This window comes from Primulina tabacum, chromosome 15 (genome assembly GCF_025594145.1).
Source record: "Primulina tabacum isolate GXHZ01 chromosome 15, ASM2559414v2, whole genome shotgun sequence".
NCBI classification, from domain to species: Eukaryota; Viridiplantae; Streptophyta; class Magnoliopsida; order Lamiales; family Gesneriaceae; genus Primulina; species Primulina tabacum.
The window spans coordinates 32,997,137-33,021,408 of record NC_134564.1 but is presented as its reverse complement, the minus strand read 5'-3'; the positions used below and the strand labels follow the sequence as shown (position 1 = coordinate 33,021,408).

At 32.6% G+C, this 24,272-nt stretch overlaps 3 protein-coding genes across 5 annotated transcripts; all 3 read right to left on the bottom strand.

Moving 5' to 3' along the window:
* Positions 1-668: 668 nt before the first annotated feature.
* On the bottom strand, positions 669-5,322 carry LOC142527849 (calmodulin calcium-dependent NAD kinase-like). Its single transcript, XM_075632826.1, has 9 exons — positions 5,187-5,322; positions 4,855-5,046; positions 4,461-4,684; positions 4,275-4,333; positions 2,829-3,047; positions 2,605-2,734; positions 2,150-2,463; positions 1,893-2,037; positions 669-1,101 (listed from the first exon to the last, which is right to left on the bottom strand). Exons 1-9 carry the CDS (start codon positions 5,194-5,196, stop codon positions 862-864), a joined length of 1,533 nt encoding a protein of 510 aa, XP_075488941.1. The 5' UTR covers positions 5,197-5,322; the 3' UTR covers positions 669-861.
* A 1,559-nt stretch (positions 5,323-6,881) lies between these two features.
* LOC142526939 (uncharacterized) lies at positions 6,882-10,024 on the bottom strand. The gene is made up of 6 exons (XM_075631622.1): positions 9,353-10,024; positions 8,459-8,624; positions 8,062-8,238; positions 7,869-7,952; positions 7,516-7,597; positions 6,882-7,443 (listed from the first exon to the last, which is right to left on the bottom strand). Exons 1-6 carry the CDS (start codon positions 9,793-9,795, stop codon positions 6,989-6,991), a joined length of 1,407 nt encoding a protein of 468 aa, XP_075487737.1. The 5' UTR covers positions 9,796-10,024; the 3' UTR covers positions 6,882-6,988.
* Positions 10,025-17,410: 7,386 nt separating this feature from the next.
* On the bottom strand, positions 17,411-20,933 carry LOC142527528 (protein WVD2-like 3). 3 transcript variants are annotated; one of them, XM_075632361.1, is made up of 7 exons: positions 20,752-20,933; positions 18,985-19,564; positions 18,535-18,620; positions 18,353-18,440; positions 18,175-18,246; positions 17,918-18,028; positions 17,411-17,819 (listed from the first exon to the last, which is right to left on the bottom strand). In XM_075632361.1, exons 2-7 carry the CDS (start codon positions 19,558-19,560, stop codon positions 17,634-17,636), a joined length of 1,119 nt encoding a protein of 372 aa, XP_075488476.1. In that variant the 5' UTR covers positions 19,561-19,564; positions 20,752-20,933; the 3' UTR covers positions 17,411-17,633. The 3 variants fall into 3 exon arrangements, with proteins under 3 accessions (XP_075488476.1, XP_075488475.1, XP_075488477.1); XM_075632360.1 differs by having other exon boundaries at positions 20,284-20,927; XM_075632362.1 differs by having other exon boundaries at positions 20,800-20,917.
* Between the last annotated feature and the right edge of the window lie 3,339 nt (positions 20,934-24,272).

The following is a 24,272-nucleotide window of genomic DNA, read 5'->3' as shown; positions in this document are numbered from 1 at the left end:
AATTTATTCATAAATGTTGTATAAATAAAAAAAATGGATTTTAAATATCAGATCCCCTAAAATATTGCTAAAAATGAAATAATATTCATTTATAAAAATATTGCTAAAAATGAAATAATATTCATTTATAAAAATATTTAATAAACTTATTTAATTATGTACTATTTTCTTTTCTTTAAAATAATAATACTTACAAACAATAAACAATAGATTGATAAGTATAATAATGATAATCTATTTTATTTTATTAAAGTTGGGGATACGATAGTAACCATCTAGGAAGGACATTAACTTTTTCTTCAAACTTTACCCTTATATGATACTAATATTACACTTTTATTTTTTTGTTTTTTGTTTTTAAATTTAAATACACACTTTTATTTTTATTTTTTTATTTCAATAATTCAAATATCAATTTAGTACTCCCATAATTTCTCAAATTTTACTTTAGCTCATCGATAATGATAAAAAAAACTGTACACACACGTATCGCGTGTGTAGAGTAACTAGTGTTCAACAAACCGTCACCTTAATTTGTAGCAAATGATTCATGAATTGTATGATAATAAAAAAAGGTCATATTTGAATGGATTGATTTGAGTATGAATTTTGATTATAATTTTATTATTAATAATGAAAAAATAAAATAAAAATATAAGAGAAGAAAATAACTCAACCCTATTTATTGTGTAGATAGTTTCCAGGTAAACATTTTTCCAACACTCATTCGATGTTTCACTGCACATTGTTACATATCATTTTATTATTTATAAAATAAAAAATAATAAACAGAAGACAAATTTCACACAAATCTCCCTCTGATCCAAAATAACAGACACGCTTTATTCGATTGAAATGCATTTAGGACACGGGGATTTCAATCTTCTTGATCACAGTTTTGAGCTCCAGTTGTAGACTTGGCCTTGTAGGCAGCAACACCATATCCTTCCAAACCGAACCGGGTTTGTTTATCTGGTCCGGGTCTTTGTGGAGATTGAATATACATTCTGCTTCATCGTTCAAATTGGTTACTGAATCCAAACATTTGATTTCGTCTGTGTCCACTAAGATTTTGCTGTTTCCATCTTTCCATGCTATCAGCTGCGCGCGCATATAGTTAGTTACACGGGGTTAAATATTTTTGTAGAACGAACGAGATTAGAAAAATAATTCTTACCAATCACCAGAGTATGTCCTCTGTTAGATAAAATTGCTAAAAACAGTAGCGAAGAAACGAACTTGTAGAGATAAAGCAATAATCGAAACAAGTGTGATGTTTACAGTATGACTATTGTGTAAAAGAAAACAAAACCAAACCGAGGCCTGTAGCATGTACAGTTTCCTTAAAACAGATTCGTCTCCTCCTGTATGTGCTTCGAGGATCGTCTTGGACGTCTGTTTCCCAGGATACAACGGAACAACCAGCAGTGACTTAGCACGAGACACTACTACGGCGAATTGAAAACTTACCTTTACTTTATCACCGAGATTTAACGAATGCCAAATGAAAAGCTAACAATATGTAATGCAAGAGAATACTTGAAAGAGAAAAGATTATCATGTACATGAAATGAGGAAATGAACCCACTATATATAAGCCCCAAAATGCACACCAAGAGTCATGGAAGATTAATTAACTCAGTTAATCTTCCCATTATGAAGAACCAAAGGTCTTCAAGTGACTCAAGAATGTGGAAAGTCAAAAGACATTCCACAATAATGAGCCACAACCAACTCAAGAATGTGGAGAACCAAAAGACACTCCACATTCATGAATCATAACTTTCATTCAAACTCTAAATTTTATTAAAATTTCCAACATCCTCTTCATCTCTAGTTCTTTTTATGCATGGTACGAAGGAAAGAAAATTAAGTTATTGAAGCATATATACCTTTGGTGGACCTCCAGGAGAATTTGTACAGTATAATCTCGCATTGTCTACAAGCTCACAGTATCTTGGAAATGCACTTGCAAATCTCTTGTGGGATTTTAACTGTGATTTCACCCGCACTGCCCTCCCTATTTGTATAGCTCTCCTGCACCACCATTAAACCTTCAAGATCTCAGAAAACGGCCTTTTATTCCAAAAACACTGAATTCCTTTCAAACGCTCGTCAACATACGCAAGTTCGTGAAATTAATTTGTACCTGATTCCTCTGACAACAGCTAAATAAGCATCACAAACGACTCCAACTAGCTCAATCCTATACGGATTTCTGATCTTGTTTTCTTCTCCCTCGTCTTCCATTGGAACCCAATAATTTTCGGTGACCGTGCCATCATCTGCAACCTTGTATCCTTCTCCCATTCTATACCGGTGCTTGTGCACATTTCTTGCCATGGTGATCGTCTGCTCAACAAAGGGCACCCATGATAAGGTCCCGTCCATGATCACATCGCGCCCTTCGTTGAGTGCGGTTACTAGCAGTGATGACGCAGCATCAGTTGATGATTGATGTACCTATATATATATATATATATATATATATACACACACACGTCAAGTGGAAGCCCGGAAATGAAGCGGTTAAAATCTTCTGGTTAAATGCTGTTACAGTTTTATATCTACTTAAATGTAGTGGTATGAAAGAGTTGAACGCACAAGCTCAGCAGTTTGAAGCATGTCTTCATGATGACCACTTGAACTCAGAGCTCTGTATATTACATCCGTCTCCTTAAACGCATCCGCCTCTACGACAACTGCATTCGCCGCTGCTCGGGACCAAAACGATCTATGTTCGAATTACAGCATCAAAATGAATAAAAAGGACAATAGTCATGACTAAATAAAAATATTAATCATCACATAACAGTATGAAATTTTACTCTTTCATGATATCTTTTAGAACAGTGCTCTTGCCGGCTCCCATTCCACCACCCATAAGTAGAAGAACCGGACATCTCTCGCTTAGAGCAACTGGTGCCATCACGGAAGAAGTATTCAGTTCCCCTGATGTCGTGCCAATGGCTTTCATCTCTTCCACTAGCGTGGAGAAAACCCTCGTCACTTTCAAGTTCTTTGTTATTTTTTCGAACCTTTGTTTCCTAAAGAAATGGACAAAACTTATCTTTTTCATCAGCCACACATGTTGGTAAACAAACACAACATTTCAACTTAAAGTACCAGATATTTGAGTTAAAACTTAAGGTAAACTCTTCAACCAATTGCACAAAAGTCTGCTACACACAAATTCATGCCATTACTAATTCAGAAAATATTTTTAAGAGTAATTTGGGAAAAAAATACTAATATTATATTTGATTTTGCAAATAAAAAAAATTAAAAACCTATATGTGCCCGTCTTATAAATTGATTTTTTATGAGACGATATCCAATTTAACTCAATTTATATAAAAAAATATTTTTCACTTTATATAAACCATTTTATTTTCATAAATATGTAAGATCAAACATAATAAATGATGTCGAAAAAAAAAGGGAAGTTGGTGAAAAATCCTCGATCAAAACATTTCTTTGGGTTCGTTCCCTACCCACAAAATTGTGGTATTATGTCATACAAAATGTGGTACACTTCATGTGAAAATGTGGTATACTTCATATGAAAATGTGGTACTAAAAAAATATTCAGGAACTGAACACAACGCCAATTTCCCAAAAAAAAATAGTGGAGAAGCATTATGAACTCTTATCACGTTTTGCTGCAAATTGCAATAAATTAAATATTGTTGCGTTGTAATTGATGAGCTGGCATCATATTTATTATTTTGGTCACATCAAATGGTGCTGTGCTTTAATTAAGTTAATGGACCTTAGATATTTAACCACACACGATATTCGTAATGTAATATATTCGAAATTTAAAGTATTTTGATATTAATGCTGTTTAAAATTAAAGAATTAAAATATTATATTTTTGCCATAATTTGTGTGACATGACGAATCAAAATAATAATTTTTAATGAAAAAAATTAATTTATGTAATTACCCAAATATATTGGAAAAAAATGTATTTTAGTCAATTTCAAATTTATATCATGACTTGAAGCGATCACTACATGGTGCACACCTACTAAATATCACAAAAATAACAAGACATAAGATTGTTAAATGAGTCGAATCAAATAAAAAGTCGTCTTACGTGATTGACTCGTGATATGATTTAAGAAGATTTTGTGTGTTTTCTTGATATATAACTAGTATTAGCATTAGTTGCAACTTGAATACGTCATCTTTTTTATTATTTTATTTATATAAATTCAGTACCAAGATATTCACGAGTATAAATAATTTGAATTTTTTGAAATACTAACCTTGTAGCTGCCATCACCAAATTTTTAAGCTTTTTCTGATCATAATCAGCACTCAATACCTAAAAAATAAAATATATAAATTTAACAGCGCGTACAATTCCATTATTATATAAATATTAATCATTTCTTCATATATCCTGGACAAGAACGTAGTTAGAATCAAGAAACAAAAACGGAGCAGCAAACCTGATTGATCATAACGGGAGCTTGACTCCAATGAAAACCGAAATATCCGACAATGCATCTCTCGAATTCTTCCACCAATTTCACATACAATTCCTCGGCATTTGGTTGATTTGTCAAATACTCGTATATCTTCTCGTCAACAGCCTTGGATCTTTTCAAGTATTCGTCCGCTAGTTTTATCAAATGTGGACATTCATTTCCATCTTCAAATCCCATCTGCCTTACTAAAAAAATAAGCCAAAAAATTAAATTAATTCAGTTTTCTTAAGTGTTTGATTTGGTTGAAGGAAGGGATATAGATAGATGCAGTTCGTGCAGAAATATCAATCAAATAATATATGATGGATGTTTGGTTTAATTTCCTATGCTACGCAGTAGCTATGATATATATTACCAAGATAATGGGAGAATCTCTCGATTTTGGCGAGGCGTCCGGACCCCGTCCGGTCCAAGAGTGGAGCAAGGTGCGTGTTATACTTGGTGGGTTTCTCCTTGCGGCGCTGGAGATGAGTTATCAAGCCGGAGATCAAAACGATAGATGCCGCAGCTGCAATAGGAGCAAGAAGCCTCTCGCCATAACCTCCATCTGCAAACAAATCACACAACACCTCTAAAATCTGTCAAATAGATGGATCGGAGCTTAGTCGCCGATCTAGCTTGCCCCGCAACTGAACTGTGTATTTGTGTGTGTGATTGATTGCACAAAAAACGTCAGATAAAGATTACCCCCATGCATAGCTACTGTGAGTGAGTGAGTGTTGCAGCCTGGATTCGAATCGCTTGGCTGGGAACTTTTTACATGTTAGGAGTGGAGTTCTTATCTTCTTGATCTGTATTGGTAATATAACAAATATTGATGGCCGACACCCATTAATATTTTCCCACGAAAATAGTAGATATATCGTGAGATGCTTCAGCAATCTTTACATGTGAAATGTGTCAATTTTATCGATATTTACAATAAAAATTAATATTTTTAGCATAAAAGTAATATATTTTCATGAATGACTCAAATAAGAGATTTGACCCACGAAATTGATCCGTGAAACTGTCAACAGAATTTTTGTGAAAGAAAAAACAGACAATAATAATTTTGAAATAGTATATTTATCCAATTTTGTATACCCTCACCCCACCACCCAAATTTTTTTTTTTTTTTGTCTACGCTCTTCTACTGTTAATTGGACAACTAATTAAATATGTTCACATGATTGCTACACGGTTGTTTATTGTCAAGAAGAGGAAAAAAAAATCAATTTTATTAGTATTCTATCTTAACTACGATTTTGATTTTAGTATTTATTTGTGAGTGGTATTCTGTGCAACGGTTTTATGTAAGACAAATCGACCCGTTATATAACATATAGTACATAATATACTTTTGACTCGTATAATACATATTATGTATAATTCGGGATTCCCGTCCCATACCCACGCACTATGGAGAATTTGAGTTTCTTCAAACTTGAATTGATACCCGATAAATATCCCCGAACACGTACACATACGGAGTGGTAACCTTTGGTGAAATTGGCATCCATAGAAATCACTTTAATTTATTTATTAATTATAGTTTTTTTTGTTTTTTTGGATAAAAACAATTCGAAGGAGTTCTAGGAAAACATAACTATAAATTCAATTTCAATTATAAAAAAAATATCTAACAAAATATTAAGATTTATCCAACAGGAATCATCTCCTTAAAAATTAATGTCAAGAATATACTTATATTTCTCGAAAACACCTTCCAGATTATAATATTCGTGGATCAACTATATCAATTTGCAAACATATTTGAATGTAAGTTTAATAAAATCAGCAAAAAAATAATTTTTTTTACAGAAAGTATTATGGTGAAAGCGAATCAATTTTATTTTCCAGTGATGGCACAAACTCGACGCACGGGCATCATATGTTGATATCATTAATATAAAATGACCGATATGCTTAATTGATTTAAGGATTCATATTTTAAATGGCCATCCACGATTACTTTTATCTTGTTATATATAATTATGATGCTTGTAGCTTTTGATTTTGCTAATCCTGATGAAAGCTACATCTTGTTTGTGGATGATTGTCCTTGAAGCTTTGATTCAAATAATATATTGGGTTTCAATTATTTAAATCCAAAAAATTTCTTGGTGCGTGTGGTATGATTTGTAAATAAAGCAATTAGTTGATTATCCTCATCGTCTAGTCTAGTCTAGCTATAAAAGTTTGTAAAAAACCGTGAGATATAATATTTTCTAAAGACGAATCAAAGTAGAAGTTCTAAAAGTCAACCTTTCCGACTTCTTAATATTAGTTTTTGAGTCATTTATTTAAATATAAACATCCAACCAAACACTATTTTTTTAAAACAAAAAAAGATTACTGACCTAGAAAATAATATGGAAGCGTTCCTTGCTTTTTTTTCCCCGAATTTGTGCCAAACATTATATAAATCGAATGGCAATAATAGTATGAATAATAAGAAGAAGAAGAAAAAATCATTATATTTATCTATACATACAACATTTTACATATCACCTACAGTTCTTCCTTCTAGCAATTCTATGCCCTGCCCCAATCAAAAAAGCTCTCCCTATTAGTCCCATTCGAAGCCCACAAACAACAGCAACAGTCCCACCAATTGCTAACCATCTCCAATCGATTCCCCCACAATCTTTATGTTTCTCACATCCTAGAGCTTTAATTTTCTCTTCGTTTTGACCAGAAAATCGCCCCTCTGAATCGTTTTCCATTTCTTCGTATGCAAGTTTGGTAGTGATTCCGGCCATACGAGCGAACCTGGTTGGTGATAGCTCGGAACTTCTAGAGTTTTGATATGCTCGAAAGCCAGCATGTAGTTTCTTGACGGTTCCCCACATCCCATGACGCACGCCAAATTTGGCCACGTCTTTTGGGATTCCCATTTCTTCGTAGTGAAGATATATGACCTCACATGCGGATAAATGGCCATCTCCTTTAAGGGATGGTGCTGCATAGTTGTGGATATGTAAGTATTCATGAACTTTCTTGAAGAGTAAATGTGTTGATAAAACAAACTTACCAGGTCTGATAACCCAGCTTGCAAAGTAAAGATCAACACGTCTAGGTTTGTCACTCCTTGGCAATGTTGAAGAGGGCACTTGCTGCATTCCACATCTATGTAGATTAATTTTCATGTTTATGTACAAAAAATGCAGGTGCTGATAGTACACCTCAAACTTTTTTAGCCCGTACAACAGAACACTCGCTACGCTTGGATTTCTATGCAGCATTGACAGACACGCAAACCAGTAAGAATATATTTGTTGGTTCTCAACAAGGAACCAACAAATAGAAACGTAGTGAATAGCAAATGCAAGGTCAGAGGAACGTGTAACTACTTGCAATAATAGATCTTGATCACAGACACCATACCTTTGTCACACAATAATAAGTTCTTCCAGCTTCCCATATTCTTCTACCAAATATATACTCCCGGTCGCTGCAGAAGAAAGGAAACTGCGTATGCAGGAGTAATCAAGACATCATTATGTCAAAAACTTGGGTAAAAACCCAGATAAATTAGTGAGGACTTTAATTATGCAGTAGTGGAGTGTGTCTTACGGACCTTCTTAATCCAGTGAACAATCATCATCCCCGTATGAGGGCATTCTTCCAAAATTTTGAAGTATGAAAGCATAGGATCCCATTTGGACCGAAACTCGTCATCCCAAAAAAAATCTCTGACCAGCTCCATGGTTGCATCTTCAAAAACAGTTTTGCTGCGGTACACTATAGGACCCGTCTACGAACAAAATGTTCCATAAAAATCAATCTAGCATCATGGTGTAGATGTCGAGCAAATAAATTACTGTCCGGGTGGAGAAAATGGAATATTCTCTCCACATATGCATAAAATTAAGACACAGGAGTCTTCAATCATCACATGACAGTAACTACTAATCCCTTCATGGTTTTTTCTAAAAGCACGAGAAGGAAATTTCCATGATGATTCATAGTCTTACCTCTGGTTCATGGCGCCAAGCTTTGTATGAGAAGTTAGACGTGGAGCGCTCCATAATGATTTGCCATGCCATTTCCCCATCTTTCCAGTCAAGCAGATGTAACAAGTGTCGAAGATCCTTTTCTGTGATACCACTTGGTCCCCCATCTGGAGTACCAGTGGCAGGCCTATAGAATCAATGATCAGGTCTTGTATGAAATTAAATCTAGTGAGTCTAATAAATAGATCAATTCAAAGTTTTTTTCACAAGGCATATGTGAAATTGCAACTCTTCCCCACAATCGAATAAAGAGGCCTTTCCAGGCTGATACAGCCTTGTCAAACCAATATCACAGCATTTTTTTCCCATAAAAAGGTTCACACACAGACACAGCCACGTCATAGCATGACCAAAACAGTGGAAGAGAAGCCACCGTTCTACAGTTTTCTGGGAAGAAAACTAGTTAGACACTTGCACTGTTTGTGGGGTTCAGGCCTCTGACATGCAACATCGGTCTATGTTAGAGCTTAAATTCAGCCCAAGAAGCTATATTTCAGCCTAGGTTTGGCATAATCTTATCGTAACTTTATTTTTCGGCATACTGATTCCAAGCATAGAGATTTTTTTAAAAAATCTCTGTTAGCGTTTTCTAACCCAAAAAGTTAATGTGAAAAATAAAATGTCAGAATCATTTAACACCGTCACTATCCACCAATAAACATCATTACGACTGCAATGAACAATGCATCGAAATTGATTAATTTTTACATTGGGTTTAAAACGCTGAACAAAAGAATTGCATCAAAAATTTCACATTTCATCGTATATAAGCTTCATTTTACAAGCGCAGCAAAATTCTGGGATTCGTACTTCGTAGTATGATCATCAAATAATTAACAGAAATGAAAAACCAACTTGATATCACAACGGCAGGAATAAACCAAATCATTCGACTCCTCAGCCACAGCACTGGCAGCCATCATTCCCGGAGCCAAATTTGTGATTGAATCATCCAATTGCTCTCCCGACTCCTCACCTTCCTTCCGACTCCTGCTACGGAAACTAAACCACAGCTGGCGACAAACCGAAAACGCTGACAGCGCCGTAAACGCAAACCAAAACCTTCGAGCTCCGAAAGCCATAGAAGCGGTGTAAATGAACCGAAACTTGGACCGGAATCCCAAAAAAAGAAGACCGGTCCAACTTGGCCTCCAAGACCAACCGATCAGCAGACCCACCATCACCGCCCCCCAAATCGGCACCGCGCAAACTAATAAGTCAACTAATACCTCCATCAACACCGGCTTATTGAAGAAATTCCACACAACATCATCTAAATCAATCCATCTCCCCTCCATTTCTACCTTATATGCGGGAAAACTGCAAACGAAGATAAAATGTTGGAACGAGACACTACTATTTTCAAATCGAGTAGCAGCGGCGGGGATTGGATTTGGTTTTTTCTACAGAACGAAATAGAGGAATATGTTAGGAAAGATGCCTCGTTTATTCGAAAGAATAAACTGCAGACTTTGGTTTCATTTCAAATTGTTGGATAGAACCGGAGAGCATGGTGAGGTGGCAAATTCTCGATTTTCCGCTTTCCTAGTCGAACAATGGAGCGTGAAGGCACGCCGCATAGGGGAGACGATATATATTGTTCTAAAAAAGTAGTTCAAACGCGATCGAGAGCGTGGGATATACATGCAAATTGGATAAAATTTTGGATTTACTCCAAAACGGCAGAGATGCAATATATCTCCAATTGGATAAAATGGTGCGCATTTCACATTACTTTCTTGCAATTTTTTTACCTTTAAATAATAATTCCTATTACTAATTAACCATTCATGTCCCAATTTTTTGTATCATTATCGATAGACTAAAATAAAATTTGACAAATTATGAATGAACTAAGTTGATATTTAAATTGTTGAAATAGAATAAAAATAAAAGTATGTGTTAAAATTTAAAAAAAACAAAAATACAATATTAGTATCATATACGGATAAAATTGGAAAAAAAAATTATTCTCCTTCCTGTATAGTTTGGATGCAATATGTATCGCTGCTTGACTTATCATAAAACATATTTGGTGGCTCTTGACACTGAACTCCAAGATCTTTAAGAAGAGATATTATCCATAAGATTCCACAGTTGGATGTAGCCATTGACCCAATGATTCGTTGTTTCTTTGACCGCCAAGATTTCATAGATTCGCCAAGGAACGCACAAAATCCTATTGTGGACTTTTGCGTGTCCAAACGCGTTCCCCCATCAGCGTCAGAAAATAAATAAAGCTGCCTGCTATCTTTCGACTTAATGAGAACAAAATCCAGGATTTGACCATGTTGTTGCATCGATTCCACGCAGCAAACAACAACAAATCATCAAACAACAACAAATCATCGTATCAAAGAGTCGAGCAATAGTGTCATCAACAAAGCTCAATTTGTTCTTCGTGATCAGTGCCATGGACATAGATCTGCTCCAGGCGTTGAAATTGGGACCAGCGAGGAAATGAGACACAAGAATTAACCCTGGGTGAGAGATTATAGCCCGTTTGATATCAAAAGTTTTTTGATTAAAAAAGTGATTTTTTAAGTTGGTTTTTAAAAGTGCTTTTTTAGGTAAAAGTTGTGTTAATATTGTGTTTGGATGAATAGATAAAAAACACTTTTTAAATTAATAAATGTGTTTGGATATATATCATTAAAGTGCTTTTTTAACTCATTAATTTATATATATATATTTTATAACGGATTTCTAAACAAGTGTGATATATAAATATAAATAATTAAATCCATACCAAAACAATAAAATATGAAAATCTTAAAAACCATAAAAACAATTGTTAATAACGATGGTTAATATTTACATTCTACTTTAATTTATTTAAATAAAAACTAATAGTTCAATGTCGACCTTGTATTGGCAGTGAATTTCTTATGTCATCTCTCAATTCTTTCATTTCCGTAATATTTTCTTGTGTGGCTCTTGCCATCTCGTACCTCTGTCATGGACATAAACATTTTCACCATCTTGCTCGATTTCTTGTAAATCATCAATATTTTCGAGTTGTTCAAGAATATCTCCAGCCGCATCGTATCGCCTTATGAAATTGTGTAAAGCAAAACATGTCACTATAATTTTAAATTGAGTATCTAGACAAAATGTGGGCATATTTTGTAATACCATCCATCGTGCTTTGCACACTCCAAATGTTCTTTCAATAACCGTCCTTAAACTGGAATGATGATAATTAAATACTTCATTTTTTGATCTAAACTTTGGAGCCAATCGAAATTGAGGTAAATGATATCTAGTATCTTTATACGGTCCCATAAAACCTTTGAAAGTAGGATAACATGCATCAACTAAATAATATTTACCTGCAAAAAATAAGAGTTAAAATGTAAATATTTATCTAACAATTATTTAAAAAAACATAGAAGATATATTAATTTCAAACCGTCAGGTGGGAGTGGAAAATGAAATCTCTCTCTGCGCATAGCCTCTTTAAAAATTTTAGAATCATGAGCATAACCTTCCCAACCAGCCCATACAAAAGTAAAGCACATGTCGTAGTCGCATACAGCCATAACATTTGTTGAAGTATACCATTTTCTTCCAATGAAATCTATTTGCTTGCTAGGCGGAACACGAATGCATATATATGTGCCATCAATAGCCCCTATACAATCTTTAAAATAAGGCCAATATCTTTTGTCATTCTTAATATATTCAGGGACATCTGTAAAATTAAGATCGATAGGTTTGATGATATCTCTCGACAACTTCCATATGGACTCTAAAACGCTGTGAAACTGTCTTGAAACTGTTTCCCCCGAGTGTTGAAAACGCTCTAGAACATTTCTAACTGAAGCAGGTTGACTCATCATGTACAAAAATAATCCCACCTTTTCATAGATATCAACTCCTTTTGTTGGCTGTAAGCTATATTTTTGGAGTAGATCGTCACATAGTTTATAAAAAACATGTTTCCTCATTCTAAACATTTCAAAGCATCGTGTCTCATTACCATTCAATATCTCTGCCACCCATTGAGACCCTGATAACCACGATGTCCTACATTTTTCTTTAACAATATATTTCAAAACATAATTCGTAACACCACACAAGGATAACAAAACCATTCTTTTCTTAGAGACATGTGTATTTCTAATAGAATCAACGGAAATGTCGGAATCAGTTGATGCATCAGAGTTATCTGATATAGTGGAGCCTGAACTCGCAGACATCCTGTGAAAATATATGAATAAAGATAAATATATAAAAAAAACAATAAACATTGAAAGTTTTAGATTATTGCATTAAAAATTTAAACATACTAATTAGTAAAGTTGACTCATCAATCAATAAAAGAAAAAAAACAAGTGCATTATTCAAGTATTTTTCCTAAAAACATGACTCATGTTAATAACGCTTCAAATCATCTTTAGTGAATGTCTTTGCCCAACCAAGCTGCAGTTCCGAATCCTTCAATTCGATAAATATTTCCCTATTATGCTTTTTACCCAAAACTCTAGTAACTATGAAGAATTGCTCACTGCCAATCACCATATCAGGCAAACTAGAAGAACCTCCAGACAATTTTCAATGCTACATGGATCATCTTTTGGTGTTTCGTGTATAGACTTTTGAGTCTCAAATTCTTGAAGGAAACGATCAAGTTGATCGGCTAACCTAGTGGCAATGGGACCTCTTTTTTCCCCACTCTCCCTTCTTTTTTCTCTTCCTTTGCTGCATAGAGTTGTCAGCTCCCATTGTTGAGTTTTTCATAAATTCTTGGTTTTCAACATTAATATAAACATCACTTTGAAACTCTTCATCTAACTGAACATCCCAATCATTTGTATCATCGTTGAAATTATTATGAATTGGTTGATCCTCTGATGGTGCTATTGCAGCATAGCCAGTTGCTATGGAACCTTTAAATATATTTTCCAATAAATCTAAATTCTTGGGTCCCCTCAATCTAAACTTTGCATACTCGGGATTTTCCTGTAATTTGCAACATAACAAAAAATAAATAAAAATAATTGATTAAAAATTTAAAATGTAATATATAAATTATGTACCTTAATCTTATCCTCCCACCAACTATTATCAGCTTGCACGGTCATCTTGTTATGATCCCAACCAAGGCCAGTCTCAATATTTCCAATAAGTTGTGCCCACAGTGCAAAATATTTTCTCATAGAATCTCGTTTATTTTTGAATTGTTTTTGATTCAAAGAAAGTCTCGTTCTCTCATGAAATTTTGAAACTAAATTTGTGTACCCCGTTTTGTTTAAATGTTTGGTAGGCTTATTGCCAGATTCAATTTCTTCCTCACAAATTTTTAAAAATATTTCGGTATTCTGATCAGTCCAATCCGCCTTATTATTCCCATCAGCAACAAATCCAGGTTCAACAGTCTCAATCGTATATCTAGGTAATTGACTTGGATTTGATAATCCTCGTTTATGAGCTAACTTCGAATACATTCTATATTCAAAAAATAAAACATAAAAAAACAATAGATTATCTAATTCACAATATCATAAATAAAAAAGTAATACAAACAAGGATTAAATAATATTACAGTAATATTATGATATATAACATATTTTAATTAATATAATATTATATACGTAATACACAAGAATTGATGAATATTATATACGTAGTTGCAAAAAAATGGAATAAGCAAATACTTTCCCCTTCCTGACTTCCTGGATTTATCGGATCATTGACCGAATTGTAACATAATTATCTAATTCACAATACGTAATGCAGACGTAAATGAATAAGGAGTGTAGATTCCGCAGCAAAAAGAAAGCAGAAAAAAATGAACGAACAAAAACCTCGACGGAAAAAAAAAATTGTACCTCGTAGAAGAATGGAGAAAAGATTGAGAGGAGGCTACTGATGGATGTTTTTTTTAAGGTTATTAAAAAACTTAGTGAAAAAAGCTCTAAAATAGGGCTTTTAAAAAAACTCTAATTTCAACTTAAATAAGTGCTTTTTTAAGCACTAGAAGCCCACCTAAACAAGTTAAAAATTAAAAAAATACTTTTTTTTTTTAAAAAAAACACTTTTTTAATTGTAGCTTCTTATACCAAACGGACTCATAATATGGGCTACTCGAATCCTCCTTCAACGCTCAATTTGAGCTCCCTTCGCCATGGAAGAGTGTGAGAAGAAGAATAGAGCACGAAGCCTAACTATCTGATACCACTTTAGGAAAAAGGAAGAACTCCAATGAAGAAGAAAGTGGCAGTTCTGTACAATTCCAAGTAAGAAAGAAAAATATCACACCGCCACATAGGAGTTTTGACATTATATTTATTTCTAATACGTATTATATGTATTATTTTTTTTTAATTTGATAAAATAATATTAAATATTTAATATGAAATTATTTTCAATTTAAAAGAGTTGTTCGATTTGAAATAAAAATTTTATTTATATTTTTCTATGTAAAATATGAAATGATTTGAGGAAATTTTTTTTAGCAGGACAAGAAAGTAATTATGGAATTAAATATTTTGATGTCTTTTAAGATAGTTACTCTAAAGATCTCAAAATTAATAAGACAGTATAGATATAGGCTCCGTTTTGTATGTGTGATGGGATAAGTAAATGATTAGTAATTAGAGTGATTAAAAAATGAGATATATGAATTAATAGTATGGTGGGATAAATAACATGATGTTTGGTATGATTTTAAAATGATGGATTAATTTTGTAAATTTTATTGCAATGACCAAAATGCCCCAAGTATTAATTAAATATATATTCTTAAAATAATTGAATAGATAATTAAATATTTATAATTATAATTTACATTTATTAAAATTAATCTAAATATATTTATTAGAAATATATTTGAAAATATTACGATAATCATTAAACAAAATAAATTAGAATTTAATAAATATTTATTTTCATAAAAGAATTAATTAAAATATTAGAAATTTATAAAAATTTAATTTAAAATAGATTTTCATTACAATTTATTTTCTTTAAAATGATTGAAAATAATAAAAATATATGAAATTAATTTATAAAAAAATATAATAAAAATTTAAATATTATATTAATTTATTATTATCACTATTCAAGAATTATATATTATCACACATTTGAGGAGGGATATTTAATCACACAAATAACATAAATAGTGAGGGCTTTCAATCATAATCAAGGGCCTCCATGCTAAATTAAAAATGAACCAAACATGAGATAAGGGATGATTATTTAATAATCATTCTCTTATCATGGCTACCAAACATAATCATAGTGTATAACTGAGTTTTATTAAAATTGTTGCATAGTTTCATTCCCTTATATTAGTTATATGATTATTGAAAAAAACCGATGAGACTTGGGCACTTATGGAGTCAAACCTTTAACTCAAATTTTATATCAATTGAAATTAAAAATAATTATGTTATCTATAAATTTCAATTTATTTTTCACATATTATTAATGTTTCATTATTTTATTCAACAAGTAATGCGTAAAATAGTAAATTGAAAATTGTTTCAAGCAAACACACATGCCTCTCCTTTTTTTGAATAGGATGAAAAAAATTTCCTTTTCATATTTTGATATCTCCAGGTTTATTACACAAATGTTTAAAAATTGGGTAAAAATATAAATATATATTCAAAATCGTGGAGTATACAAAAATTAAACAATATAATATGGTAAATATTTGTGTGAGACGGTCTCACGGGTCGTATTTCGTAAGACGGGTCTCTTATTTGGATCATCCATGAAAAAATATTACTTTTTATGTTAAGAGTATTACTTTTTATTGTGAATATCGATAGGGTTGACCCGCCTCACAGATAAAGATTCGTGAAACTGTCTCACAAGAGACTTACTCATATAATAAAGTAATTTAATAATTTTGCCGCAAATGTTCAAGATTAATTAATTGTGTGATCCATATTTGAAGTTTGTTCTCTAAATTGTTTTCATCTACCAGGTAATATGTGTGAACCTAGGAATTTTTGTAATTGTATTCAATAAATTTATATATATCCCCGAGTTCTAACCTAGATCATAAAATATCCAACAATAATTCACATCAAAATAATGTTTGACTTCTAGTAAGAAAACCTGTTTAGTGGTCCAAAAGTTTATTTTCCACTCCAGGAATTGAGTACCATTAGATTGGGTATTGTTTGGCCGGACGAATGTTGGTAATGCTATAGGAGAGATTTTATCGTCCATCGGGTGCAACGATTATCAGCATTCATTTGATGTGAGGTTTTGTGAAGCTCAATCTCATTACTGTTACTTTATGAAAACCAACATATATATAATTAGAGTAGGTGTCTTGTGAGACGGTCTCGCGAATCTTTATATGTGAGACGGGTCAACCCTACCGATATTCACAATGAAAAGTAATACTTTTAGCATAAAAAATAATATTTTTTCATGGATGACCCAAATAAGATATCCGTCTCACAAAATACGATCCGTGAGTCCGTCTCACACAAGTTTTTGTCATATAATTAAATGAATATTTAAATAAGATAATACAGGCAGTAGATGTCAAACAAATTCAATCATCAAAGTTATAATTCTCATAGGCAATAATCTAGGTATATTTGATGCAAATCAACTTAAATTAAAACACGTGGTTTAGAATTTGCTACAAATGGATATGAAACATTGACTTTCATATAGAAATATACTGGACTAACAATGATCATCAATTTAGCATTTCTTAAAACTGCTTTGTCAATGTCTCTGTATTCAATTTGAAGCTTAAAAAAATCCATTCAAACACTGTCTGCGGCGTAAATTTGAAGACCAACAGAAAAAAAAACTAGGAGATGGAATCTTTAGACAAAAAAACTGAAGAAAGGCAAGAACAAATATCATAGGTAAGATGACAGATAGCGCCTTTAACAACAACAGGAATATAATTTCCAGACACTTGTGAGTATATATATAACACGAATCTGAGTAAATTAAATCAACTTTTTACAATTTAAAATGGAATTTTTAAGTTCATGATTAGGTCCAAACAAAGCAGTCGCCAGTCACAACTTACAAGGCTCAAAGACTCGAGAATATTAGGCCTCAACAAGTTAACCATGTTCCACCGTTAATTAGATAACCCACAATGGCTCTGTGTCGAGCAGCAATTTCGACTTGTTTATTCTTTAATTTAGCATGAAGGAGTACGATTCTGGATATTAACCCCAAATTTTCTGTTTGTAGAAGCCTTAGGAGGACTATTTCTGCAAGTGGTGAAACCGTGATGGGCTTCTTGAGTTCCCTTTTCTGAACATTTTGCATCACAGCTGCTCTTCCTTCGGCCCAACTTGGGAGATTTTGCACGAGTTGGAGGTGGCTGATTTTTCAAATAGGAAAATCAACGAGTCAATATTTGTTTCTCCCCTAAAACATTGAATGCCTCAAAAGTCGGATATGAAGTTAAAACTGCAGTACCTTTTTCAACTCAACCTTGGGTGGCGGTCCCTCGTTGTAGAAACTAGGCATCGGAGTTGCCTTGAATAACAAACTCTTTCTTAGTTGCTTAATCGCAGCATCCTTTTCTTCCTACACGTTTGAAGAAGAGATATGACTAAAGAGATGCATCTTAGAAAAGAGCAGAAATCACTTGTAATAACATTAGCAAAAGTGAAGGAGGATTTGAACTACAAACTAATAGCAGTAGACAACATCTCATCAGAGAGTAAAATCACCCGAGTCCTAGCTTCATATTGAGTTTTCTCAGCCTCAAGTGCTTGATGTTTCTCCTCCAATTTTGAGTAGAACTAAATATACAAGCGTGGTTAAAAAAAATGTCACAATCATGCATTCTAGTTTGGCTTTCATATGTACAACGATTAATCATATAGAAATAAATCGATAGAAACAAACCTCCTTTCTTCTCTCAGCGCGTTCACTGCTCTTAAACACAGGTGCTGAGGCAACAATTGTCCTTAACTTTCTTGCAGATGCAGTTGTTCTTTGAATATGGAAAATTAGATGGAAGTGTCACGTTATAAGAAAGAACCTTAAACAGGGAAAGATACTGAATCAGTCTTTGTGGGATTGGGTACCGTGAGGCAACAGAACACTTATCTTCATCCGGTTGTTTCTTGTTATCAGGTAGCAGAGGCTTCCTTGGTACAACATGCAAGCTTGTCTGTAACAGATAGAGAATACATAACAAATGATATTGACATCCCACTGGCCGTAGAAACTAAAAGTCTCAATTTCTCTAGTCAAAACCACTAATTTGATTTCTCTCTATTATACTAGCATTCTCATGCAAAATATTTAAATTTATAGAGGCTTTTATAGAAACCACAAACCACAAAGTCATGCAAAATCAACAAAACCAAGAAAGTGAAACATTCTGTCTCACCACTTCTTTTTTGAAAAAAAAAAAGAACAAAAAGAAGACCGCAGGTGTACGAGTTCAAATAATGAAAAAGAATTGACTATTATTCTTCAAAAAGACTATAAATATAAACTTAAATATCTAAAAATCGGTTCAAGAAATTTACTAGATTGTGCTTTGCAGAAGTTGGATATTGGGAAGCACGAATTGGAGATAATTTATCTCCAGAAGAGATATTGTCAAGATCAACTCCATACGAAAGAGTTCCACCTGAAGCACGCTTTTCAGTTGCCAGAGCAAAGGGATTTGGAACTGTGCATTTAGTTTTACAGCTTCCGCCAGCAGATTCGGTAACCTTTTTTCCACAGATCAGTGTCTCCTCATCGCAATCTGCCACTTTTTGACCTTCTGATAATGTGCACTCCTCAAACATGTTAAAGTCGCTTGGCAAATTCGGCTCGTGTTGGTCAACTTGACAAAGTTTTGAATTTTCAACCAACTTTTCAGCATTGCATTCCTTCACTTCGTATTCCTTTATTTTAGTGGAGTCGTCCAACACATCATCAAGCTGCGGACCCAGATTATATAGCTCATACTGCTGAACCACATCAACTTGACCAGCACTCACTGTGTCAACGTTGACACCATTTGTGCAATATGAATCATGGGCAACACCATTTGAGTATAAAATAACACCATCTGGCTCCTTGTCAATATGAACTTCACTACCATCAAGCCCCATAACTCTGAGATAATAGGAAAGATATTATCGTGATGTGATAATGTCATTCAAGATTAAGTACTTATATTTGCCTATTTCAACATAGTACATGAAAACATGACATTACACAACTTGCAAAATATTATGCACTATTAAGAACAAAATGACCCAAAATCATTGGCTAAGAACCTGCGTCATCGATCATTCATTCTATCCATCTATTGCACATGCTTAAATTCATAAAATTAAGAGATCTTTATTCTTCTTCCTCAATTTAATTTTCTTTATGCAGTCTGGACAAATGCGCTTGATGGAAAGGCCGGTTTCTTAAAATGAAATAAGAGCATGCTGAAAAAGTTGCAATCATTAATATTTTAGGCACCCCATGATGGAACTTATGAAATCTAGATCATATTCTAACAAATTGTATCATGCTGCTTCACGACAGCAAAGAAAAATTGAAACAAGAAACTTATGGTAACAAAAATTTACTCATGCTAACATATGTTTTCCCTTGATATACTAACATAATCATATGCGAGTTGCACAAACCAAACACATGATCATTCTTTAAAAATCAAACTTTTATGGTTATTCACACACAAAGTATGGAAAAGTCTTACAAAAGCAAAATGTGATCATTTCAAGCTCGAATGAAGAAAAATATTCTCTAAATATTGATAAATATTCACCAATTTTCTTTTTTCTTTAAAATCTGAAGGAAACTAAAACACAGAAACTCACCTTATTCTGAATCCAGTCAAATTCATCAAAGAAGTAAACTTGACGGCAGATTTTTTCAGTACGAAGTAACAAGAAAACGTACAACTCTCAATGCACAAACTAATTGATGATATGATTAATTGAATTATACGAACTCTAGCAAATAGCAATTTCATGCTTTTGAGTTGCTGAACACTCTAAAACTTATCCCTAATCAAACACAAATAGATATTTCACCACGATTAGATAAATCAACTCCAAAATTCAGCCAAAACACGAAAGAAAAAAAAAACAAACAGCAGAATACAAATGCAGCTTTATTTTGAACAGAGAAACTAAAAAACATAAAGACTGGATCTTCTTGCTCCAAACTCAAAAATGAAAACACCGGAATGAAGCTAGTTCGACCAGCGTATAAATGGATGCGCAAACAAACACATGTTTACATATACAGAACACAGATATCGAAAATGAGCCAATTTTTCTCACAGACAAACGTGATTCTGATCTTCCTAGTTCAATTGTTTTCCGGGTTACCCTTGTCGAGAGGATTTCTCAATCTCCCAATTGTGGTTATCACTGTGTGTGCAGGGTTCTGTCTTCCTTCTGTTGCAGATAGTTTATAGAGGGGGTGGGAGGAATAAAATAACGGCGTTAGTTGACGGCGGCTGTAAATTTTGAATATTTGCAAAAAGATTTGTGAGGGTTGTGCAAACAAGAGTGGGGTTCAAGTTTTGTCCCAATATGTTGGATGTGGAATTACTACTTCAGCATTTGGAATGGAGGCAAAAGATTTTGAACAATTTATGTATTTCCTCGGTTTCTTTGGCCTTCAACAACATAACTATATATATAATCCACGACAAAAATTTGTGTGAGACGATCTCACGGATCGTATTTTGTGAGACAGATCTCTTATTTGTATAATCCATGAAAAAGTATTATTTTTTATGCTAAGAGTATTACTTTCTATTGTGAATATCGGTAGAGTTATCTGTTTAACAGATAAAGATTCGTGAGATCGTCTCACAAGAGACCTACTCATAATCCACTTGCCAAATTCAACACGCCACATTATATTAGCTTGGGATTAAATTGTCAAAACAAAAAAGTTTAAGCTCCACGAATGATGATTAGGGAGACAGCTAATTTTAATTTTAACCAAAGAAAAGCTTCGGACCCATGTTTGATTACTATTTGGTAACCCTTTTGATAAAGCCATTATACCACTTAATTAATTATTATCTTCCAAAACCCATCTGTCTTTTGTCCACATGCTATGTCTATAGCCATTATTTCTGGTTTATTCCTCTTTAATTGTTTCTCGGATTCATATTTTTTGAAACATTTCTAAATTTGAATTTAAACGTCCCATCCCCTCCCTCTCAAGATGTTTGAAGTTCAATTTCTCTATCGTCATCTATTTGATTAGGGACCAATCCATGCCTTTATTTGGTAGCAATTTTTGTTCGTATTGATTATGTTCATATTAAGCGGAAAACCCCCAAATTTGTACCTCATTTAATTTTTTGAATCATTAAATATAGCCATCCCAGCAATAGTTAGGCTTATGTTTCTAGGTTTAAATGGACCCCGAAACCAAATTAAAGTGTGCAAAAAGCTATTAATTAGTTCAACTCCAGATGATTAATTGTGATGTAAATTTGTCATGCTTTGTTCTCTTGCAACCCATGAAGTGGACGTATGACATTTTGTGAAAATGATGATGTTTTTCTTTATCACGTTAGATGTATTTGGATCAAGAGTAGGTCTTCCGAATATCCTACAAATTTATATATGCAATATGAGTTGATTTGATTTAATGAAAAATATTATTTTCTTACAAGTCAAATTGAATAGAAGATTTGTCTCATAAAATTGATTATGAGACGGTCTCACATGAGTTTTGTATCGGATCAAATGACAAATTCTTGTATGATAATTAAATAATGAAGGGGATTCCTTATTTTCGGATTTGGTGCCAATAATTGAAATCGATTGACTACTAACTGGAAAATTGTTCTGATATAGCTTTTTTTTTTTTTACAACTCAACACAAGTTTTCATCAAATTTTTTTCCATCAATAGAGAAAGAATGAAACCCACGTTGAAGAATGATTAAGGGTATTGTTTAACTAATAAAATTTACACCATTTACCTCAAATATATAGACTTGTTTGTTTCTTCACACAGTTCAAAAAATCATTAGAAACACAAATTTTACAAACCAAGAAGAAATACTACTAACTCCAGAAACTGGACTATACACCGGACAACTGATATATTTGAGATTAACGGAGTATTTTATCCGAGGACACAATCAGTATTGAGTAGTGTCGACTATAAATTCTTTTCTTTTTTTTCTTTTTTTATTACAACACACATGGGGAGGGGGATCGAACCTGGTGAGTGGAGCCAGCTAATCTGGCGGATAAAACCACTGGGGTATCCTTTTCGATGTCAAGTAATGTTGTGGAATTGTGGATGAGACAATTTGAGAAGGGTTCCTTTTTGGTCACTCGGTTTTTTTAACATAAACCCAGAAGTTGATACGGATCTTGATAAATCAATTGTCCAACTTCTCGGATATATTACGTAGCCACAATTTCACTTTTTCTTTTCTTTTGACAAAGAAGCGATTGGATATCAATATATGCACTCGCAATTTGCTTATAGTAATTACAATTTACGCTTCCCGAAGTTTAGTTACTTAGCTGATATACATCGGCTGATTGGCTTATATATATCTGTCCCTTTTTAAAGAAAAAAAAAATCTTTACAACATCCAAAAGTTTTTTTTTTAAAATAAAATAAAAAAGTTATCAATTATCAAATAGGAAAATATTTAAATTAAATGATACGGCTAACATTGTATTTTTTTATGTCCCGATTTATACATTCTAAAAGTAATCGACATATTGGAAGATGACAATACAACTCAACACTTCAAATTCAAAAATTATCTAGCAACAACCATGCAAAATTTTATTTTCAATGCTCAAATTCTATTTATTTCTAGTTGTTCATTGCAATAGTTTCATCCCTAGGCTTTTCAATTTAATTTTCCCAATATTTTGATTAGTTTATCATTCAAATTTCCAGCAATTCTCATTGGGTTATTATGCTCATTTGAAATGCCTTGTGATTGTGTAAATACAATGATCATGGTAGGAGTTTTATTTTTTTCAGTATCGTTTCCCAGTTAAATCATCCATTTTAGCGATTTTCTTAGAAAATTAGAACTAATAATCAAGTTTGAAATTCATTTTAGTTTGAGGTGTAAACGCTAGATTTTTTACGTTTTTATATAAATTGGTGCACCTGCAGCTGGCACACCCACAGAGGAAGGCCCCTGCGCCAAATTTGGCGCAGGAGTTGTATATATATTTTTTGTTTTTTATTATAAATTTGTATTTTTTATTATAAATATTTATATTAAAAAATATAAAGATTATTTAAATAATAGTATAATATATATTTTATTATTTTAATAATTAGATATTTAATAATAAAAATTAAAGAATAATAATTATTGAATTTTTAAATATTAATTTATCTATTTATGTTAATAATTAAGGAATAATTTGATTTAATGATTTATAAATAATATAATTAAATATAAATACAAAAAATTAATATAACAATACAATTCATAACTAAATTGAAACACATTGAAATACAAATGCAATTTGAAACACATAATTCAAATACAATAAATTAATATACGTAATATAAACATTATCCATAATTAAAAATATATTAAATGAAATATAATAATTAATATATGTAAAATAAAAAGAATATTTCGAGAATATTCTTTTTGTGTAAGATTTGAATTAAATGGGTTGTAGATGGATGTTGTATTTGATGCAGAAATCGCACTATTTTAATGTAAAATTTATATCAAAATAGATTTTGTGGTCGAAGATGTCTTAAGATAATAAAATTCTTTTCTAATTATTCAAGTATTATACATAGTTTGATCCCATGAATCAAACTTCAAAATACTT